At 42.2% G+C, this 17,287-nt stretch overlaps 1 protein-coding gene across 1 annotated transcript in view; it reads left to right on the plus strand.

Moving 5' to 3' along the window:
• The window catches only part of LOC140495620 (sodium- and chloride-dependent neutral and basic amino acid transporter B(0+)-like), a 75,021-nt gene that overhangs the window by 47,166 nt on the left and 10,568 nt on the right, over positions 1 to 17,287 (plus strand). Inside the window, 1 exon segment of the mRNA XM_072594620.1 lies at positions 673 to 839. Within this exon segment, the coding sequence (XP_072450721.1) occupies positions 673 to 810 (138 nt within the window). The 3' untranslated portion in view covers positions 811 to 839.

A 17,287-nucleotide genomic window follows, 5' to 3' on the forward strand; every position in this document is an offset into this window, starting at 1 on the left:
GGTTATATGACTGACTGGTGGTGGCTCATGTTTCCCGTCTTCCACCTTAAGTGAATCCATGATTCTCCATAGCACTGTGGCTTAAACCACACCAGGCCTTGTTCATCTGCCAGCCCTGTCCTTGCTGATCACTATGAGACGCTAATCCAACATCACACTTTTAAAATTTTCACCCCTGTATCATCGAGCAAATCATCTCTCTCGTACCCTCCTCCAACTGTGTGAACCATCAAAATACCTGCCTCCTATAATTCTGACATTTGTTGCAACACTCACCATTTCCCTCACTCCCCCATTGGTAACTGTGCACTCAGCAGGGTTAACCCTAAACATTGGAATTGCCTCCCTAAACCTCTTCATCTCACTCTGTCTCTGACCTTTAACATTTAATGAATTGCACGAAGGTCATTTCACAGACAATCATTTTGATGCAATGTCCATTTCTTTCAGTGTGTCTCACTGCCAGTGCATAACAGGATCGATTGTAGTGTCTGGATGGGAGGATAATCATTGTCATGAACACAGATGTGAAATATTGTTTGCTATCGTGTGAATTATCAGGTGTCGGAATAAACTGCAGAAGAATCTGATTGGGAACCAGATTTCTTTTCCATTTAACAGGGGGTGAAAATCCAGCAGAAATGATCAAACATTTTACTTTTCCATTCACAGAAAATATCTGCTGCTTGCACATCAGCTCCTGATTGGGGTCCCTACTTGGAACAACACAGAGGGGAAAGATACAGGAAGAAGCCTGACTCTACAGAAGACCCAAACTGTGTGCACCTTCTGGTCATTCCTGAGAAGTGACAACTCAAAGGAAAATTCCAGTTCAATTGGTAAGCAATGGTCCTGAAATTCCACAGCCATTCTGGAGTACAATCAGTGTCACTTCATTGAGTGCTCCCTTGGTCAGTCAGCACCTCAGCCAAGATCCAGGTATAAGGTTTGCTGAAGTTTCCTGTGCCCACTATAAACATGAGCATCAATTTGGGGCAGGATGAGGCTGGTGAGAATTATTGAGCATTCGAGTTCCTGCATCATGAGTGTTCAGTCATGTTCCTCCCTGAGTCTTGGTGATAATACACAGGATTCCAGTCTCTGTACATTGTGGGCAGGAGCCCCTGCTCTCACAGTCCCCACTTACAGTCTGCACTGCCTGGGTTCCCAACAATTAACCACAGGATGAGGGGAGGTATGTTGCAGAGGGATCTGATTCAAACTGATATTAGTCATAGAAGGTGCAGAGAAGGTTAAGGCTGAGGATTGCATTAAGAATTGCCATATTGATTCTGATTTGGGTGGAAGAAAAAGAGCTTGATTAATAAAACCTACCACTGAAATCCTCTTTACAGACTCTGTGACAATGTCTACCATATCAGTGGAATATGTACTTATTGCTAACATGTAATAAATGACACATTGGTTAAGACAAGGGCCTGTGCTTGTTGGAGGATCAAGTGTTTTTCCTCGACTACACTCGATAAAATGAGCCCTGCAAATCCCTGTTAGGAAGGATATGTTGGCAGTGAACCTGCCTTGACAGTCTGATAGTATGAGCAATCTCTAACATGATGAGCAGTGGTGCAGGTTCCAGTGAGCTTTGAAAGTTTCTTCAGGTATAGCTTTAAGAAGATAAACTTGTGGTAATTTTTGACAAGACAGAATCAACAGAGTGAGATTCATCTGGTAGAATACATTAAAGTGATTGGGATTGTCTTTAACCCTACATGCAACACTGAACAGAATGGGAAATGTCTACTGGGCAGCACGGTGGCTCAGTAGCTAGCACTGCTGCCTCACAGTGCCAGGGACCCGGGTTCAATTCCTGCCTCGGGCAACTGTCTGTGCGGAGTTTGTACATTCTCCCTGTGTCTGCGCGGGTTTCCTCCGGGTGCTCCAGTTTCCTCTCACACTCCAAAGATGTGCAGGTTAGGAGAATTGGCATTGCTAAATTGCCCGTAGTGTGAGCTGCATTAGTCAGGGGTGAATATAGGGGAATGGGTCTGGGTGGGTTGCTCTTTGGAGGGTCAGTGTGGACTTGTTGGGCCGAAGGGCCTGTTTCCACACTGTAGTGAATCTAATCCAATCTAAAAGAAGTGGGACCCATTCATTACACTTGCAAACAAGGTGTGAATCATCTATTTTGACAACATAAGCATGAGAAGATCCTCCTGCACTGCTATACACAGTAACAGCATTGTTATACAGCAACATAGAAATCCTTTAAGATAAGGAGACATTGAGATGTTGCATTATTAAATGAAAAGGAAGCTAAATAATCATATCAGGAAGACAAGGCAGCAGTAATAGTACTGTCAGTAAGATGTCATTTCAGAGATGGGCCAAATAATACATAAAATTGGACATCTTGCCAATAACCATTCTTAAGATATTGATTTTGCCTCTAAACTAGACACTTAATCAGAAACTGAACAAATACACTTTTATATTCAATGATCTAATGTACCAAGTTGCTCATAAAAGTTGCATCAGATACATTTGATGAAATTCTGCAAGGTTTTAAAAATCACTGTCTAACAAGTTAAATTCTTGAAAACACAATATTTATCATGTGTTCAGCATCCAGAGAAATCTATGAGCAATTTATTTAGTGATCTCTACATAGTACTGGAAAAATATGACTATGAAGCCTCGAAATCACTCTTCATTGGAGATAGAATTATTGATGGTTTACTGGTAAGTCTTTTTCAGTTTTATTATGGTCCAAAGAAAATTTTCGAGAAAGCCATTTAGATGGTGAGAGAAGCAAAAATCTAGAAGCAAAACAGATCAACCTAAGACGGGAAGATCAACCTTATCACAAGACATCAGTAGATTCTCTTCAGCTCCTGTGGTACAAAAATCCTAAAGACAGTAGAATAACCAGTAGAGAGGTTTGGCCAGACAGCAGATACTAGGAGTGAGTGTCAATGCAGTGGAGAAAACAAACCTCACAGGAACAGACAGTATTCTCTTCCTACTTTTCCCTTTGAACATTTTAGTCCTAAGAACTATATCTGACTTCTTCTTGAAAACACTGAATGGTTTGATTTCAATCACTTTCTGTGGCAAAGAATTCCACAGGCTCACACTCTCTGGGTGAAGAAGTTTCTCTTCATCTAATTTCTAAATGACCTCGTCTGTATTCTCAGGTTGTGATTCCTGGGTCTGGATTTCTTGGTCATTGGGAACATCCTTCCTGAATTTACCCTGTCTAATCCTGTTAGCATTTTATAGGTTTCTATTAGATATCCACTCAGCCTTCTAAACGATGGTGAATATAGTCCTTATCAATCCACTTTCTCTTAATATATCAGTCTTGTCATCCCAGGAGTAGTCTAGTTGCAGTCTTTGTTGCAGTCTCTCCATATATATTCCAGCAATCCATGAATCAGTTTATGAACCCCTCCATCTATGAATACATCTATGAGTTCATCTGTCAGTGAATCTGACCATCCAATCATGAATCGAACCAACTGTCCACCAAGAAATCAAGTCCATCTGTCTGGAAATTTGACCCACTTTCTGAGAATCAATCAGTACATCATTTCATGCACCCAACTGCGAATCCATCCTTAAATCTGTGTTTCCCTCCACGAATCCAGCTGTCCATCCATCCACACATTTGTGAATCTTTCCATCTATATATCTGCCCATAAATCCATCACATCAATGTTCTGTCTGTATGTGAATTCATCCATCGATCTGTTCATCTGTGACACTATCCATCCATGAATATAGCCATGAATCCATCCATCATCCCATACAGTCAAAGTACCAATTTATCTGACTGGCTTAGCAGAAACCACCCTATCACACAACTGAAACCGGGCTGTTTAAGCTCTTTTTACATATGGAGTTTTGACTTCTGATATCAATTGCTGTTTTACAAGAACTGTAATTCCAAACTTTAGCAGTGAGAAAGCCTTTTCTCCATCTCTATCTCTCCCAAAAGTCTCTTATTCAGAAAAACAAATTGCAGACTTAGTCGGCCATGGTGGACTAATTCTCTGAGCATGCCAAATACCATTGCTCTCTTAATTGCCATCCACCTGTATCACAACTCAGAAAAAGAATTGCAGTAAGATTAACCAAATGAAGATTCCCAATTTGGTTCTTGACCATTTGGACTCTAAGTTATGTGAACTAATACCAATGTATTTACTTTTACCAATACTTTTTATGAAATTCAATTTGCAACTTTTTTTTTCTTTCTCTATCCTTCTTCATTGTATTTGTGAGTGTGAATGAAGTAGCAGAGTTTGTTCCTCCATGTTTTGCATGTTTTATTAATAAATCCCATCTTAAGGATTTTGTTGTGGGCTTATTTCTAAGATTGAAACTCAAAAAAATAAAGGTATAGTTTGGGCAGCGTGTTGTGGCCTACTTCAAAACAGGACAAAAAGGGAAATCATTACCTCAAACGATACCTGTCTCCAAATCAAGAGGGGAAAAGCGACCATAATTTTAATTCACCCCCATTCCTCCATAACCTTTTGATCTTCAAGTTTTCCATTTGTTTAGTGTACACTCACACATGCACACAGCATACTTCTCCCGACTGCCTCTTCTGACAGCTCACTCACCCCATTCTCACAAGCTTGGATCCTGCTTTCCTTGGATCATTGGATTGGATCATACCCTCTGACCATCTCCCCATTCAGGGTCCTCCTTGCCAATTTATTCCCATAGAGTTAATCACTCTGGCAAATCCCTGCTGGGTCACTTAGCACAAAACTGGCCATTCACAAGCAGCCGTGTTGCTTCTTCTGTTCTGTTCAGTACCCCTTATGTTACTGCCCATTTACTCTATGACCTCCTCAAAACTTGCTACAAGTTTGGTCATACAAACGTTTCCCTTTGACATTCAAACCAACTATTCACAGCTACTCTATATGTCCTGCTCTTCTCTCTCTACTAACGATTCCATTATTTATTCTTGCACTGATGCAAACAGATTGATTTATCATTGCTTGAAAGGGGCCAGGAAAGATTTACAAGGATGTTGCCAGGGTTGGAGGGTTTGAGCTATAGGGAGAGTCTGAATAGGCTGGGGCTGCTTTTCCTGGAGTGTCAAAGGTGGAGGGGTGACCTTCTAGAAATTTATAAAATCACGAGGGGCATGGATAGGATAAATAGACAAGGTCTTTTCTCTGGGTCGAGGGAGTTCACGACTAGAGGGCATAGGTTTAGGGTGAGAGGGGAAAGATATAAAAGGGACCTAAGGGACAACTTTTCATACGGAGGATGGTGTGGGTATGGAATGAGCTGCCAGAGGTAGTGGTGGAGGCGGATACAGTTATAGCATTTAAAAGGCATCTGGATGGGTATCTGAATAGGAAGGGTTTAGAGGGATATGGGCCAAGTGTTGGTAAATGGGATAGATGAGGTTAGGATATCTGGGCGGCATGGATGAGTTGGACCAAGTCTGTTTTCGTGCTGTATATCTCTATGATTCTATGACATGCTATGTTATAAATATAGGCATTATTTTAGCTGTCAACTGGATCTCTGGCACAACTCCATTTCTGAATGAATTATTAAAAATGAGTAATTCCTTGTCCCAAGATTATTTCAAAATATATGGATGCAATTGATCTACACTGGAATTGGAAGGGAACCTATATCCTGATGGGGACATTTGCTAGTGCTACTCAGGAGGTGTAAGACCCATAAAGGATTTGTTTGGGTGGATAGGTGGGTTGGGGGTGGGGGCAGGTTTTGGGCATGCAAAGAGGCACTGAGAAAAGAGATAAGGTGAAGGCTGGTACGGTTGAGAGGAGGAGCAACTCAAATAGTCAAGGCAGGCATGAGTAAGGCAGAGAACAAGGTAAGACTGATGAATGAGAGTACATTTATTTCAAAGCAAAAGGCCTGACAGGTAAAGCAGATGACCTTGGGCATGGTAGGATATCATAGCTATTACAGAGACACAGTTCCGTGAAGGGCAGGACTGGCAGCTTAATGTTCCAGGGTATAGATGCCGTAGGAAGGATAGAATGGAGGACAAGAAAGGAAGGGAAGTGGTGTTGTAGTTCAGGCTAAAATTACAGGTGTACCTAGGGAGAGTATTCCTGGGAGTACTCCCAGTGAAGTTATTTGGGCAGAACAGTTTATTGGGATTTTACTACGGGCACCACAGTAGTCAGCGGGAAATTGAGAAGGAAATTTGTATGGAGGTCTCAGATATCTTTAACAATCATAGGGTTTTCCTGGGGAGTGTCGCTGTGCTGTACATCTCTGACTCTAGACTACGAGTTTTATCCTCCATGAGCTTGATTGGTTTATTCAATATATTCAGTTTTAAAATAAAATATTAAATGCATTTTTTGTTTTGCTCATCTCATAGTTTTCTGTCTACCTGAACTATCTCCCCACTAAAAATCAAAACAAAACTATTTTACATTTCAGCCACCTCTCTATTATTCCCTGTGGTATTATCATGTCTATCATTTAATGGTTCTATTTCCTTAACAACATGATTTATTTTTATTGATGAGTTAATATAGTTATTTCTTCTATACTTTTGAAACTTTCTGTCAATTGTTCTTTTACCTTTTCTGTTCGAAGTAACTAATTGTAGTTTTTCCAAATCCATGACTCTCTCCTAAGCCTTAACATTCTTGCTGAAATGTAAGGCCCAAAATTTAATGGAACATTTCATGGAAAGCCGAAAGAATAATTTATATATTTGCGATTTTTGAGAAAATTTGTAGCTCAGGTTGTGGTACACGTTTTAAGTTTGCTCGCTGAGCTGGTAGGTTTGTTCTCAGACGTTTTGTCACCATGCTGGGTAACATCATCAGTGAGCCTCCGGTGAAGTGCTGGTGTTCTGTCCCACTTTCTATTTGTGTGTCTTGCTCTGTTGTGGTGAGTGATATTACTTCTGGCTCTTTTTCTAGGAGGTTGGTAAATAGGGTCCAAATTGATTTGTTTATTGATGGAGTTCTGGTTTAAATACCAGGCCTCGAGGAATTCCCGTGCCTGCCTCTGCTTAGCCTGTCCTAAGATGGATGTGTTATCTCAGTCAAAGTGGTGTCCTTCTTCGTCTGTGTGTAAGGATACTAGTGATAACTGGTCATGTATTTTGGTGGCTAGTTGCTGCTCATGTATCCTGGTGGCTAGTTTCCTGCCTGTCTGTCTGATGTAGTGTTTGTTACAGTCCTTGCAGGGTATTTTGTTGGCTGTTGGTACAGGTCCTTTAGGTTCATCAGCAGTTGTTTCAGTGTGTTGGTACGTTTATGGGCTATCATGATGCCAAGGGGTCGAAGTAGTCTGGTTGTCATCCCCGAGATGTCTTGATGTATGGTCATGTGGCTAGAGTCTCTGGGCATATTGTGACTTCGTGTCTGGGCTTGTTTGAGAATTGATGGACTGTGCTTATTGGGGAAGCATTGTTCTTGAATAGGTTAATTGGGTGTTTTTCTTCTGCTCCCTGTAGTTCCAGGGTGCTGCAGTGCGTTGTAGCTCATTTACATACTGTCCTGATGCAGTTCCCTTTGTGGGTGTTGGGATGATTGCTCCTGTCATTGAGTACAGGAGAAGAGAAGAGAAAGAAGAAGAGAACAACAACAGACTCCCCTCCCTCGATGTCAAAGTGGAATGAACAGTCAATGGAGAACTGCAGACCAGCATCTACAGGAAATCAACCACACACAGACCAGATACTCAACCAAAGGAGCAATCATCCCAACACCCACAAAGGGAGCTGCATCAGGACATTATTTAAACGAGCCACAACACCCTGCAGTACCCCAGAATTACAGGCAGCAGACGAAAAACACCCATACAACCTATTCAAGAACGATGGGTACCCGATAAGCACAGTCTGCTAGTTCTCAAACAACAAACCCAAACAAGAAGACACGACACACTCAAAGACTCTAGCCACATGACCATACATCAAAGACATCTCGGAGATGACAGCCAGACCCCTTAGCATCATGATGGCCCACAAAACTACCAAAACACTGAAACAGCTATTGATGAACCTAAAGGACCTGTACCAACAGCCAGAAAAATGAATGTCATATACAAAATACCCTGCAAGGACTGCAACAAACACTACCTCGGATAGACAGGCAGGAAATTAGCCACCAGGATACATGAGCAGCAGCTGGCCTTACACACAGATGATGAAGGACACCACTTTGACTGCCACAACACATCCATTCTAGGACAGGTTAAACAAAGGCATGCATGGGAATTCCTTGAGGCCTGGCATTCAAACCAGAACTCCATCAATAAACACAGTGATTTGGACCCCATTTACTAACCTCTCAGAAAAAGAACCGGAAATGATATCACCCACCACAACAGACCAAGACACACAAATAGAAAGCGGGACAGAACACCAGCGCTTCACCATGCTCGGTAACATCATCATGCCTAATATGTTACCTAGCATGGTGACAAAACGTCTGAAAACAAACCTTCCAGCTCAGCGAGCAAACTTACAATCTGAAAATTTATATATGTTCAACGTCATGTTTATAAATTCATGCAGGGCATGGATAGAATAAATAGACAAGGTCTTTTCCCTGGGGTGGGGAAATCCAGAACTAGAGGTTTAAGATGAGAGGGGAAACATATAAAAGGGACCTAAGGGGCAATCTTTTCACGCAGAGGGTGGTATGTGTATGGAATGAGCTGCCAGAGGAAGTGGTGGAGGCTGGTACAATTGCACCATTTAAAAGGATCTGGGTGGGTATATGAATAGGAAGGGTTTGAAAGGATATGGGCCGGGTGCTAGCAGGTGGGACTAGATTGGGTTGGGATATCTGGTTGGCATGGACAGGTTGGACTGAAGGGTCTGTTTCCATGCTGTACATCTCTTGTGACATTATGACTGTATCATTTTGTTACTTTTTAAATTTATACTTCAATCCCGTGTGGTTTATTAAACAAAGACAGCCTTGCAAAGTGTTGTCATGCTATTCAATTAATTTAAAATAAATTCCCACGTCTACAAAGTTTCCGCCAAGAATTTAGTTAAAGCTGAGAAATAAACTCGAAAGCAATCGACCAATGCCAACAAGAACTGGAAGGAACCCAGTAGTTATGCAGACGACATTGGGACAAGTTAACAAGAGAATCCAAGCGTAACCCTGAAGAAAAGAAGAATAGTTCAACAGCATCCAAGTGATTTGAAAAGAAATTGAAACAAAACATATGGCAAAGGAATGCCAGGTTACAAGGAAGTAACTGACATACAGCATATCTGGATTATCACAGCTGACTTACTGACTATCCTTGAAAAACTCACATTGATCTGGCAATGGGAGTACACCAGATCAGTGATACATCATCAAGGTGATTTGAACCACAATTATATTAGAAGTTTTCAGATCTCAGGAGTTGCCTGACGTTGGAGACAATTTGGGGCTTCGTAGAATCAAGCTTGCTTCTGTGTTGTTCCCCTCTGTGCTCTTCCAGGTACGGACCCCAATCAGGAGCTGATGTGCAAGCGGCAAAAATTGAAAGGTTTCATCATTTTTGCCTGATTTCTATCCATCATTGAACTTCCAACGACAGAAAATCCAGATCCGAATCTGATCGTCCTGCAGTTGGAACTGATATAAAAAAGATAAGATGTGGAGGGAGGATTGGGCAGTCCCAAAATTTCATAAGAAGGAATGATCTCACTCAGGAAATTGCTGCCTGTTAGCTTGATGAAAAATTGAGAGGAACATACTGGTAGCAATAGGAGGGATGACAGCTGACAGCTTGGAACTTAATATAGAATCTGTAATTATTTTGTGAGAAAAATTATTTTTGAAGAATGCCAGAGACATTCATAACAGGTCGTGTGGATAGAATCAATTTGAAGGACTGCTGAGAAATTTTTTTAAAAAAAAGTTAATTCCAATTCAAGAGAGTAATTCTCATGTTGGTTGACAATCATATTATGATTAATTGCAGGAATTATGAATATATGTCTCATTTACTACTGTAATTTTGTACATCTCAATGTACATGTACATTTGCATGTACATACATACATGTTAAATGCACATATGTCTGTGTGTTGGCATGTGACATGTATGTGTGAGAGAGTAGGGGTGAAGTCTTTCCAAAATTGTACTTAATGCCACTGATGTTATTCCAACCTATCTCCATCCACACGATGCTATTTATGTCCAACTTCAGTGACTCATCTTCAGAACTTGACTTGAAATGATAACTGTGCTTTCTTTCTACAGATGCTGTCAGACCTGTTGAGTCTCTTCAGCCATTTCTGCTTTTGTTTCAAATTTCCAGTTTCTGCAGTTTCTTGTTTTATTTTAGTATTTCCTTACCTGCCACAAGGTGGAGCCCTCACCTTGGACAAATCTCACTACGGCCACAATACAGAAGATGGTCATACACCAGCCCAGTACTACTGCCCAGACAGGATATTTAACAGGTCCATATGTTGGTGGAGCAAACGTTACTGATGACCAGACCAAGATCATCTGTTTAAAATGAAGGTATAAAATCATATCAAAAACAGAATGATTATCTGCACTTCATTTTCTGTTTAAAACACTAAAAGATGTAACATCTCCTTACTACAAGCAAACTTGGTGAGATTAAAAACCAGCATGCTCTCCACCACAGCCAGAAGAGCCAATTCCTTTCCCCAATCATCATCTCAATGTCCTTGATGAATCTGTTCAGCCCTGTGAACAAGGAAGCAGAGAGACACCATCAGTCACTTCGTCCTGTCTTCAAGGCAGTTTGTTAATTGTCAAAGTTCCTCTTGTTCTGGACAGCACTAATGAACAGGTTAAACCAGAGAAGGGATCACTCTGGGTTTCAAACAGGATGAGCAGAGATTTCCCTGTCACCAATCTGGAGAAAGTGAGGACTGCAGATCAGAGTCGAGAGTGTGGTTTTGGAAATGCACAGCAGGTCAGGCAGCATCCATGAAGGGCTTCCTGATGAAGGGCTTCTGCCTGAAATGTCGATTCTCCTGCTCCTCGGATGCTGCCTAAGCTAATGTGCTTTTCTATCACCACACTCTCGACCCTGTCACCAATCTGATTACCTATAAAATTTGTCCACAAGTCTCACAAAATCGGTACTTACTCAAGGAGTGGCTCTGGTTTCTGATCTTTGTTGAGATTGACAGGCCTCTGTTAAAAGAAGGGGGCATGATGGACGACAAAGTAAATCCACTGTCTTAATTTGAAGAAAAGCAAATGGGCCTTTGGGCATCTTAAGAAATCCTGCCCATCAAGTCTGCACCGACCCTCTGAGGAGCGATCCACCCAGACCCACGCCCCCACCCTATGCCTATAATCCTGCATTCCTCAAGGCTAACTCACCTAGTCTGCACATCCCTGGATCCTGTGGATAATGTAGCATTGCCAATCCACCTAACCTGCACATCTTTGGACTGTGGGAGGAAACTGCAGCATCCGGAGGAACCCAGCGCAGACACAGGGAGAAAATGTGCAAACTCCACACAGTCACCCCAGGCTGGAATCAAACCCGACTCCCTGGCATGGTGAGGCAGCAGTGCGAACCCCTCAGCCACCTTGATTCACTCGGTGAATCTGGCAGCGAGTGAGATGGAAGTGCTCACCACTGCTGTGATGTTCCAGCTTCTAACCCTCTGGTGCCATATTTAAAGGCCAGATGGATGCTGAAAGCCAAGAATAATGTCTCATAGTGTCGTGCTAACCACTAAATATGGTGCAGAAGGAAGCCAAGCTCAGTCCTCATTTCCTAGGAAAGGATCTTGAGATTCTAGTGGATAGAGTAATGACCAAAGAAACAGACCATTCCACTAGTCCCTGCCAGGTCAGACCCAGATAGCAGCAGGAGTGAGAGCTGTGTAAAATGGGATGCCTGATAGTGTGGAAAAAAAGGTCAACCCTCGTCTGCACTCTGCTCATGGAGACAGGAGAAAGGAAAATGCTCCAATCAATCACCAATTTTTTAAAATTCATTCATGGAATGTTGTCATCACATTGATTGCCCATCTTTGATTGCTCTGGAAAAAGTGCTGAACTGCCCTTTCAAATCGCTGGAGTCTTGTACAGTGGAAGAAAGTGCTGTTAGCAAGGGAGTTCCACGACTGTGTGCCATTAAAACTAAAGGAAAGCAAATACAATTCCATGTCAAGATGGTGTGGACCTTTCAGGGGAACTTGCAGTGCTGCTGCTGTATTTTCTGCCCTTGTCATTCTAGGTGATGAAAGTCACAGATTTGGAAGGAGGAGGTCTCAAATTACACTGTTTCTCAGCGTGACTGTTTCAATGTCTCTGAGCAGTGTGATTGCCCTCTGGGACCAATGTTCAGGTAGCTTTCCCATCCCTAATGCAGCTTGGACTCCAGCTCATTAACATGGATCTGAATTTCCATGAGCTGTAAATATTAGTAAACAAAATACACCTCAGTATCCAGCATTTTCCACATACTGCAGCAATAACACATCACCCATCCCTTCCATCACCATTCCATTTTAGTTAAGTTATTAATTAATTATTATAGAATCCCTCACTTTTGGAAATAAAGCACCAGTACCAATCTCATTTAAAAAAAATCTAGAGACCTAATCTCAAACGGAAGACCTTTTTGTTTACTTTAATAAGACCATAAGATATAGGAACGGAAATTCGGCCTTTCAGCCCATCGAGTCTGCTCCACCATTCAATCATGGCTGTTGGGCTTTTCATTCCCATTTTCCCTCTTTCTCCCCATAATCTTTGATCCCCTTGGTAATCAAGAACTTATCCATCTCTGTTTTAAATATACTCAATGACCTGGCCTCCACAGCCTTCTGTGGCAATGAATTCAATAGATTCACCACTCTCTGGCTCATGAAGTTTCTCCTTATCTCTGTTCTAAAGGGTCTTCCCTTTACTCTAAAGCTGTGCCCTCAGCTCCTCCTCTCTCCTGCCAGTGGAAACACCTTCCCAACATCCACTCTGTTCACGCCATTCAGTATTCTGTAAGTTTCAATCAGATTCCCCGTCATCTTTCTAAACTCCACCGAATATAGTCCTAGAGTCCTCAAACATTTCTCATCTGTTAAGCTTTTCATCCCTGTGATCATTCTCGTGAATCTCCTCTGGACTCGCTCCAGGGCCAATACATCCTTCCTGAGCTTTGGGCCCCAAATTTGCTCACAATATTCTAAATGTGATATGATTAGAGTCTTAGAGAGCCTCAGGAGTGTATCCCTGCTTATACATTCTAGTCCTCTCAAGATAAGTGACATTACATTTGCCTTCCTGCAAGCTTACCTTAAGAAAAACCTGGACTAGGACTCCCAAGTCCTTTTGCATTTCAGACTTCTGAATTTTCTCCAATTTAAAAAATAGTCCATGCCTCTATTCTTCCTACCAAAGTGCATGACCTTAACAGTTTTCCACATTATATCTCATCTGCCACTTCTTTGCCCATTCTCCTAACCTGTCTAAATTTTTCTGCAGCCTCCCTTCCTCCTCAATACTACCTGCCCCTCCATCTATCTGTGTATCATCTGCAAACATAGCCAGAATGCCCTCAGTTCCTTCATCCAGATCATTAATGCATAAAGTGAAAAATTGTGGTCCCAACACTGCCCCTTGTAGAACACCACTAATCAGTGGCTTCCAGCCTGAGAAGGACCATTTTATCCCCACTCTCTGCCTTCTGCCAGACAGCCAATCTTCTATCCATGCTATCAGCTTGTGTCTACCACCATGGGCCCTTATCTGACTCAGCAGCCGCCTGTGCAGCACCTTATCAAATGCTTCTGGATGTCCAGATAAATAACATCCATTAGCTCTCCTTAGTCTAACCTGCTTGTTACCTCCTCAAAGAATTCGAGCAGATTTGTCAGGCATAACCTTCCTTGATGAAACTATACTAACTTTGCCCAATTTTACTATGCACTTTCAGATATTCAGAAATCTCAGCATTCACAATGGACTCCAAAGTCTTACAAATGACTGAGGTCAGGCTAATCAGCTTATAATTTCCCATTGTTTGCCTTACTCTTTCTTAAACTGGAGGAGAGGTGGGGTGGTGATTAGCAATTAATTATGGTTTTCCAGTCTTCTAGGATCCTCCCTGAATCCAGTGACACCTGAAAGATCACTCCTAAAGCCACCACTATCTCTTCAGCTCTCTCCTTCAGAGCTCTAGGGTGTAGACAATCTGGCCCAAGTGATTTATCCACTTTCAGATCTTTCAATTTTTCTAGCACCTTCGCCTTGGTGATGCCATTGTACTCATCTCTGATACCCCAACTCTCTTGAATTTTTGGGATATTACTATGTCTTCCACCGCAACGTACTTATTCAGTCCCTCACCCATTATTTTGTTTCCCAACACTACCAATGACTAAAAATGATCATCAATCCGACTCACCAATTCGCTTTCCCCCATTTTTTTGTTACGGTGTTCTGCCTCTGCTCTTACTGCAGGTAGGCCTCTTGATCTGTGTCTTTTATCTTCTGCCATTAATCACTCACTCTTCAGGTTTTAAATCTCACAGTAGACCTTACTTCAAGCTGCCCTGTCCCTCTTTGCACTATATTCCCACTTTGAATCACATTCCCAGTGAACTCACTCAGCCATTATCTCACTCAGAAAATCACAGAGATATACAGCACGGAAACAGATCCTTCGGTGCAATTTGTCCAAGCTGACCAGATATCCTAAACAGAACTAGTCCCATTTGCCAGCATTTGGCCCATAGCTCTCCAAACCCTTCCTATTCAAATACAGAGGTGTCTTTGAAATCAGGTGAAGTCTTCACTCAAAGTGACCATGCTGCTTACTGCACAGCTAAGGTCACTGGATACTGCAAAGGCTAGGGGATCTGGCAGTATTCCAGTGGAAGTAGTGAAGATTTGTGCTTCAGAACTTGCTGCTCCCCTAGCCAAGCTCTTCCAGGATGGTTACAACACTGACATTTACCCGATAATGAGGAAAACTGCCCAGATATGTCCTATACATGAAAAGCTGGACAAATCCAACCCAGCCAATTTCTACCCCATCAGTCTACTCTCAATCATCAGTAAAGTGATGGAAGGTTTTATGAATAGTGCTATCAAGCAGTAGCTGCTCAGCAATAAACTGCTCAGTTGGACCAGGTCTGGATTTTGCCAGGGCTACTCAGCTGTTGACCTCATTGGTCAAGCCTTGGTTCAAACATGGACAAAGAGCTGAATTCGAGATGTTTGGTGAGAGTGATAGTCCTTTGACCAAATGTGGCATTCAAGGAGGTCAAACAAAACTGGAATCAATGAGTATTGGGGGTATATTCTCCACTGGTTGGAGTCATATCATAGAATCACTACAGTGTGGAAACAGCCCATTTGGCCCGACAAGTCCACACCGAGCCACCGAAGAGTAACTCACCCCAACACATTTCCCTCCCCGACATTTACCCCTGACTAATGCACCTAATCACAGATTCCAGAACACTATGGGCAATTTAGCATACCCAACTCACCTAACCTGCACATCTTTCGATTGTGAGAGGAAACCAAAGCACCCGGCGGAAACCCACGCAGACACGAGTAGAATGTGCAAACTTCATACAGACCATCATCGCCCAAGGTTGGAATCTAACCCAAGTCCCTGGTGCTGTGAGGCAGCAGTGCTAAGTACTGAGCCACTATGCCACCCCACAGCACAGAAGTTGATGATTATGGATGCTGGAGCTCAGTCATCTCATTCCAGGACATCTCTGCAGGATTGCCTGGAGGAAATGCCCTAGGCCCAACTATCTTCAGCTGCTTCATCAATGACCTTCCCACCATCATAAGGTCAGAAGTGGGAATGTTCACCAATTATTGCATAGTGTTCAGCAGCTGTCGTGACTCCTCAGATACTGAAACAGTCCCTGTTCAAGTGCAGCAAGTTTTGGACAACATCCAGGCTATTTAGTATTTGTGCCACACAAACGTCAGATAATGACCATCTCCAACAATAGAGAATCTAACCATCACTACATGATATTTAATGGCATTATCATAATTAAATCCACCACTATCAATATCCCAGGGGTTACCATTGACCAGAAAATGAATTGAACTGGCAACTTAAATAATGTCGCTGCAAGAACAGGTCAGATTAGCAATCTTGCTGCAAGTAACTCAGCTTCACTTTCCCTACAGCCTATCCACCAACAATGACAATAAATCAGGAGTGTGATGGAACACTCTGCATTTGTCTGTGCAATTGTTTCAACATTCAAGAAACTTGACACCATCCAGGACAATACAGTCCTCTTGACTGGTACCACATCTTCACTCTCTCCATCACTGATGCTCAGTAGTAGCAATGTGTACCATCTACAAGGTGCATGGCAGAACTTATCAAAGATCCTTAGACAGCATCTTCCAAACCTATAACCAGTCCCAGCTGGAAGGACAAAGGCAGAAGGTAGATAAGAACAACATCAACTGCAAATTGCTCTCCAATCCACTGGCCATCCTGACTTGGAAATATGTAGCTGTTTCTTCAGTATCAGCTGATCAAACACTCGAATGCCTTCCCTAATAGCATTGTGGGTCACCCTACACCAAATCGGCTGTAGTGATTCAAGAAGGTAGCTCAGCATCACCATCTCAAGGACAACTAGGGATGGTCAATAATTACGGCCTAGCTAGTGGCACTCTTTGAACGGATAAAAAGAAAATTTCTTCTCTCCGGAAGGTTATTAACCTTTGGCATTCACTATCCCCAGAAAGTAGTGTAAGCCAAGTCATTGAATATACTGAAGGCTAAATTAAGTTGAATATTAACACTAAAAGGGACTGAAGTAACAAAGGGCAGGCCGAAAGTTGAGAGCAGGCCATGATTACATCATCCATAATTTTATTGAATAGTAGAATAGGGTTGATGGATTGAATGGCCCAATGCAGCTTTCTAAAAATATTCTTAGTATATTGCCCTTCCTTCATTGTTACTGGATCAATATTTTGTAACTTTGTGGCATTCTGTAGCACTCTGGAGGTACCTACACCATGAGGACTGCAATGTTTCAGCTCACTGCTATCTGCTGAAGGACACTTAGAGATGTGTTTTAGTTATTTATTGAATAATTCTCTGTATTGAATAAGGATCATCAGCCTCTTACAGCACTTCATAACATTGAATGGGTGGAGAAAAGAAGATGACTAAAATGCAAAGGCTTCACTTCGTGAAAGGCTTTCACTTCATGAAAGGCATCAATCTTATGATAGCTGCATGTGAAATCAAAGCTAAAATACCAAAAGATGACATATCTGTGTCACACATGGGACACTGAGGAGATACATCACCAAGCATACACCAGCTGTCATAGAAAGGTGCT

The sequence above is a fragment of the Chiloscyllium punctatum genome, chromosome 25, assembly GCF_047496795.1.
Source record: "Chiloscyllium punctatum isolate Juve2018m chromosome 25, sChiPun1.3, whole genome shotgun sequence".
Taxonomy (NCBI): domain Eukaryota; kingdom Metazoa; phylum Chordata; class Chondrichthyes; order Orectolobiformes; family Hemiscylliidae; genus Chiloscyllium; species Chiloscyllium punctatum.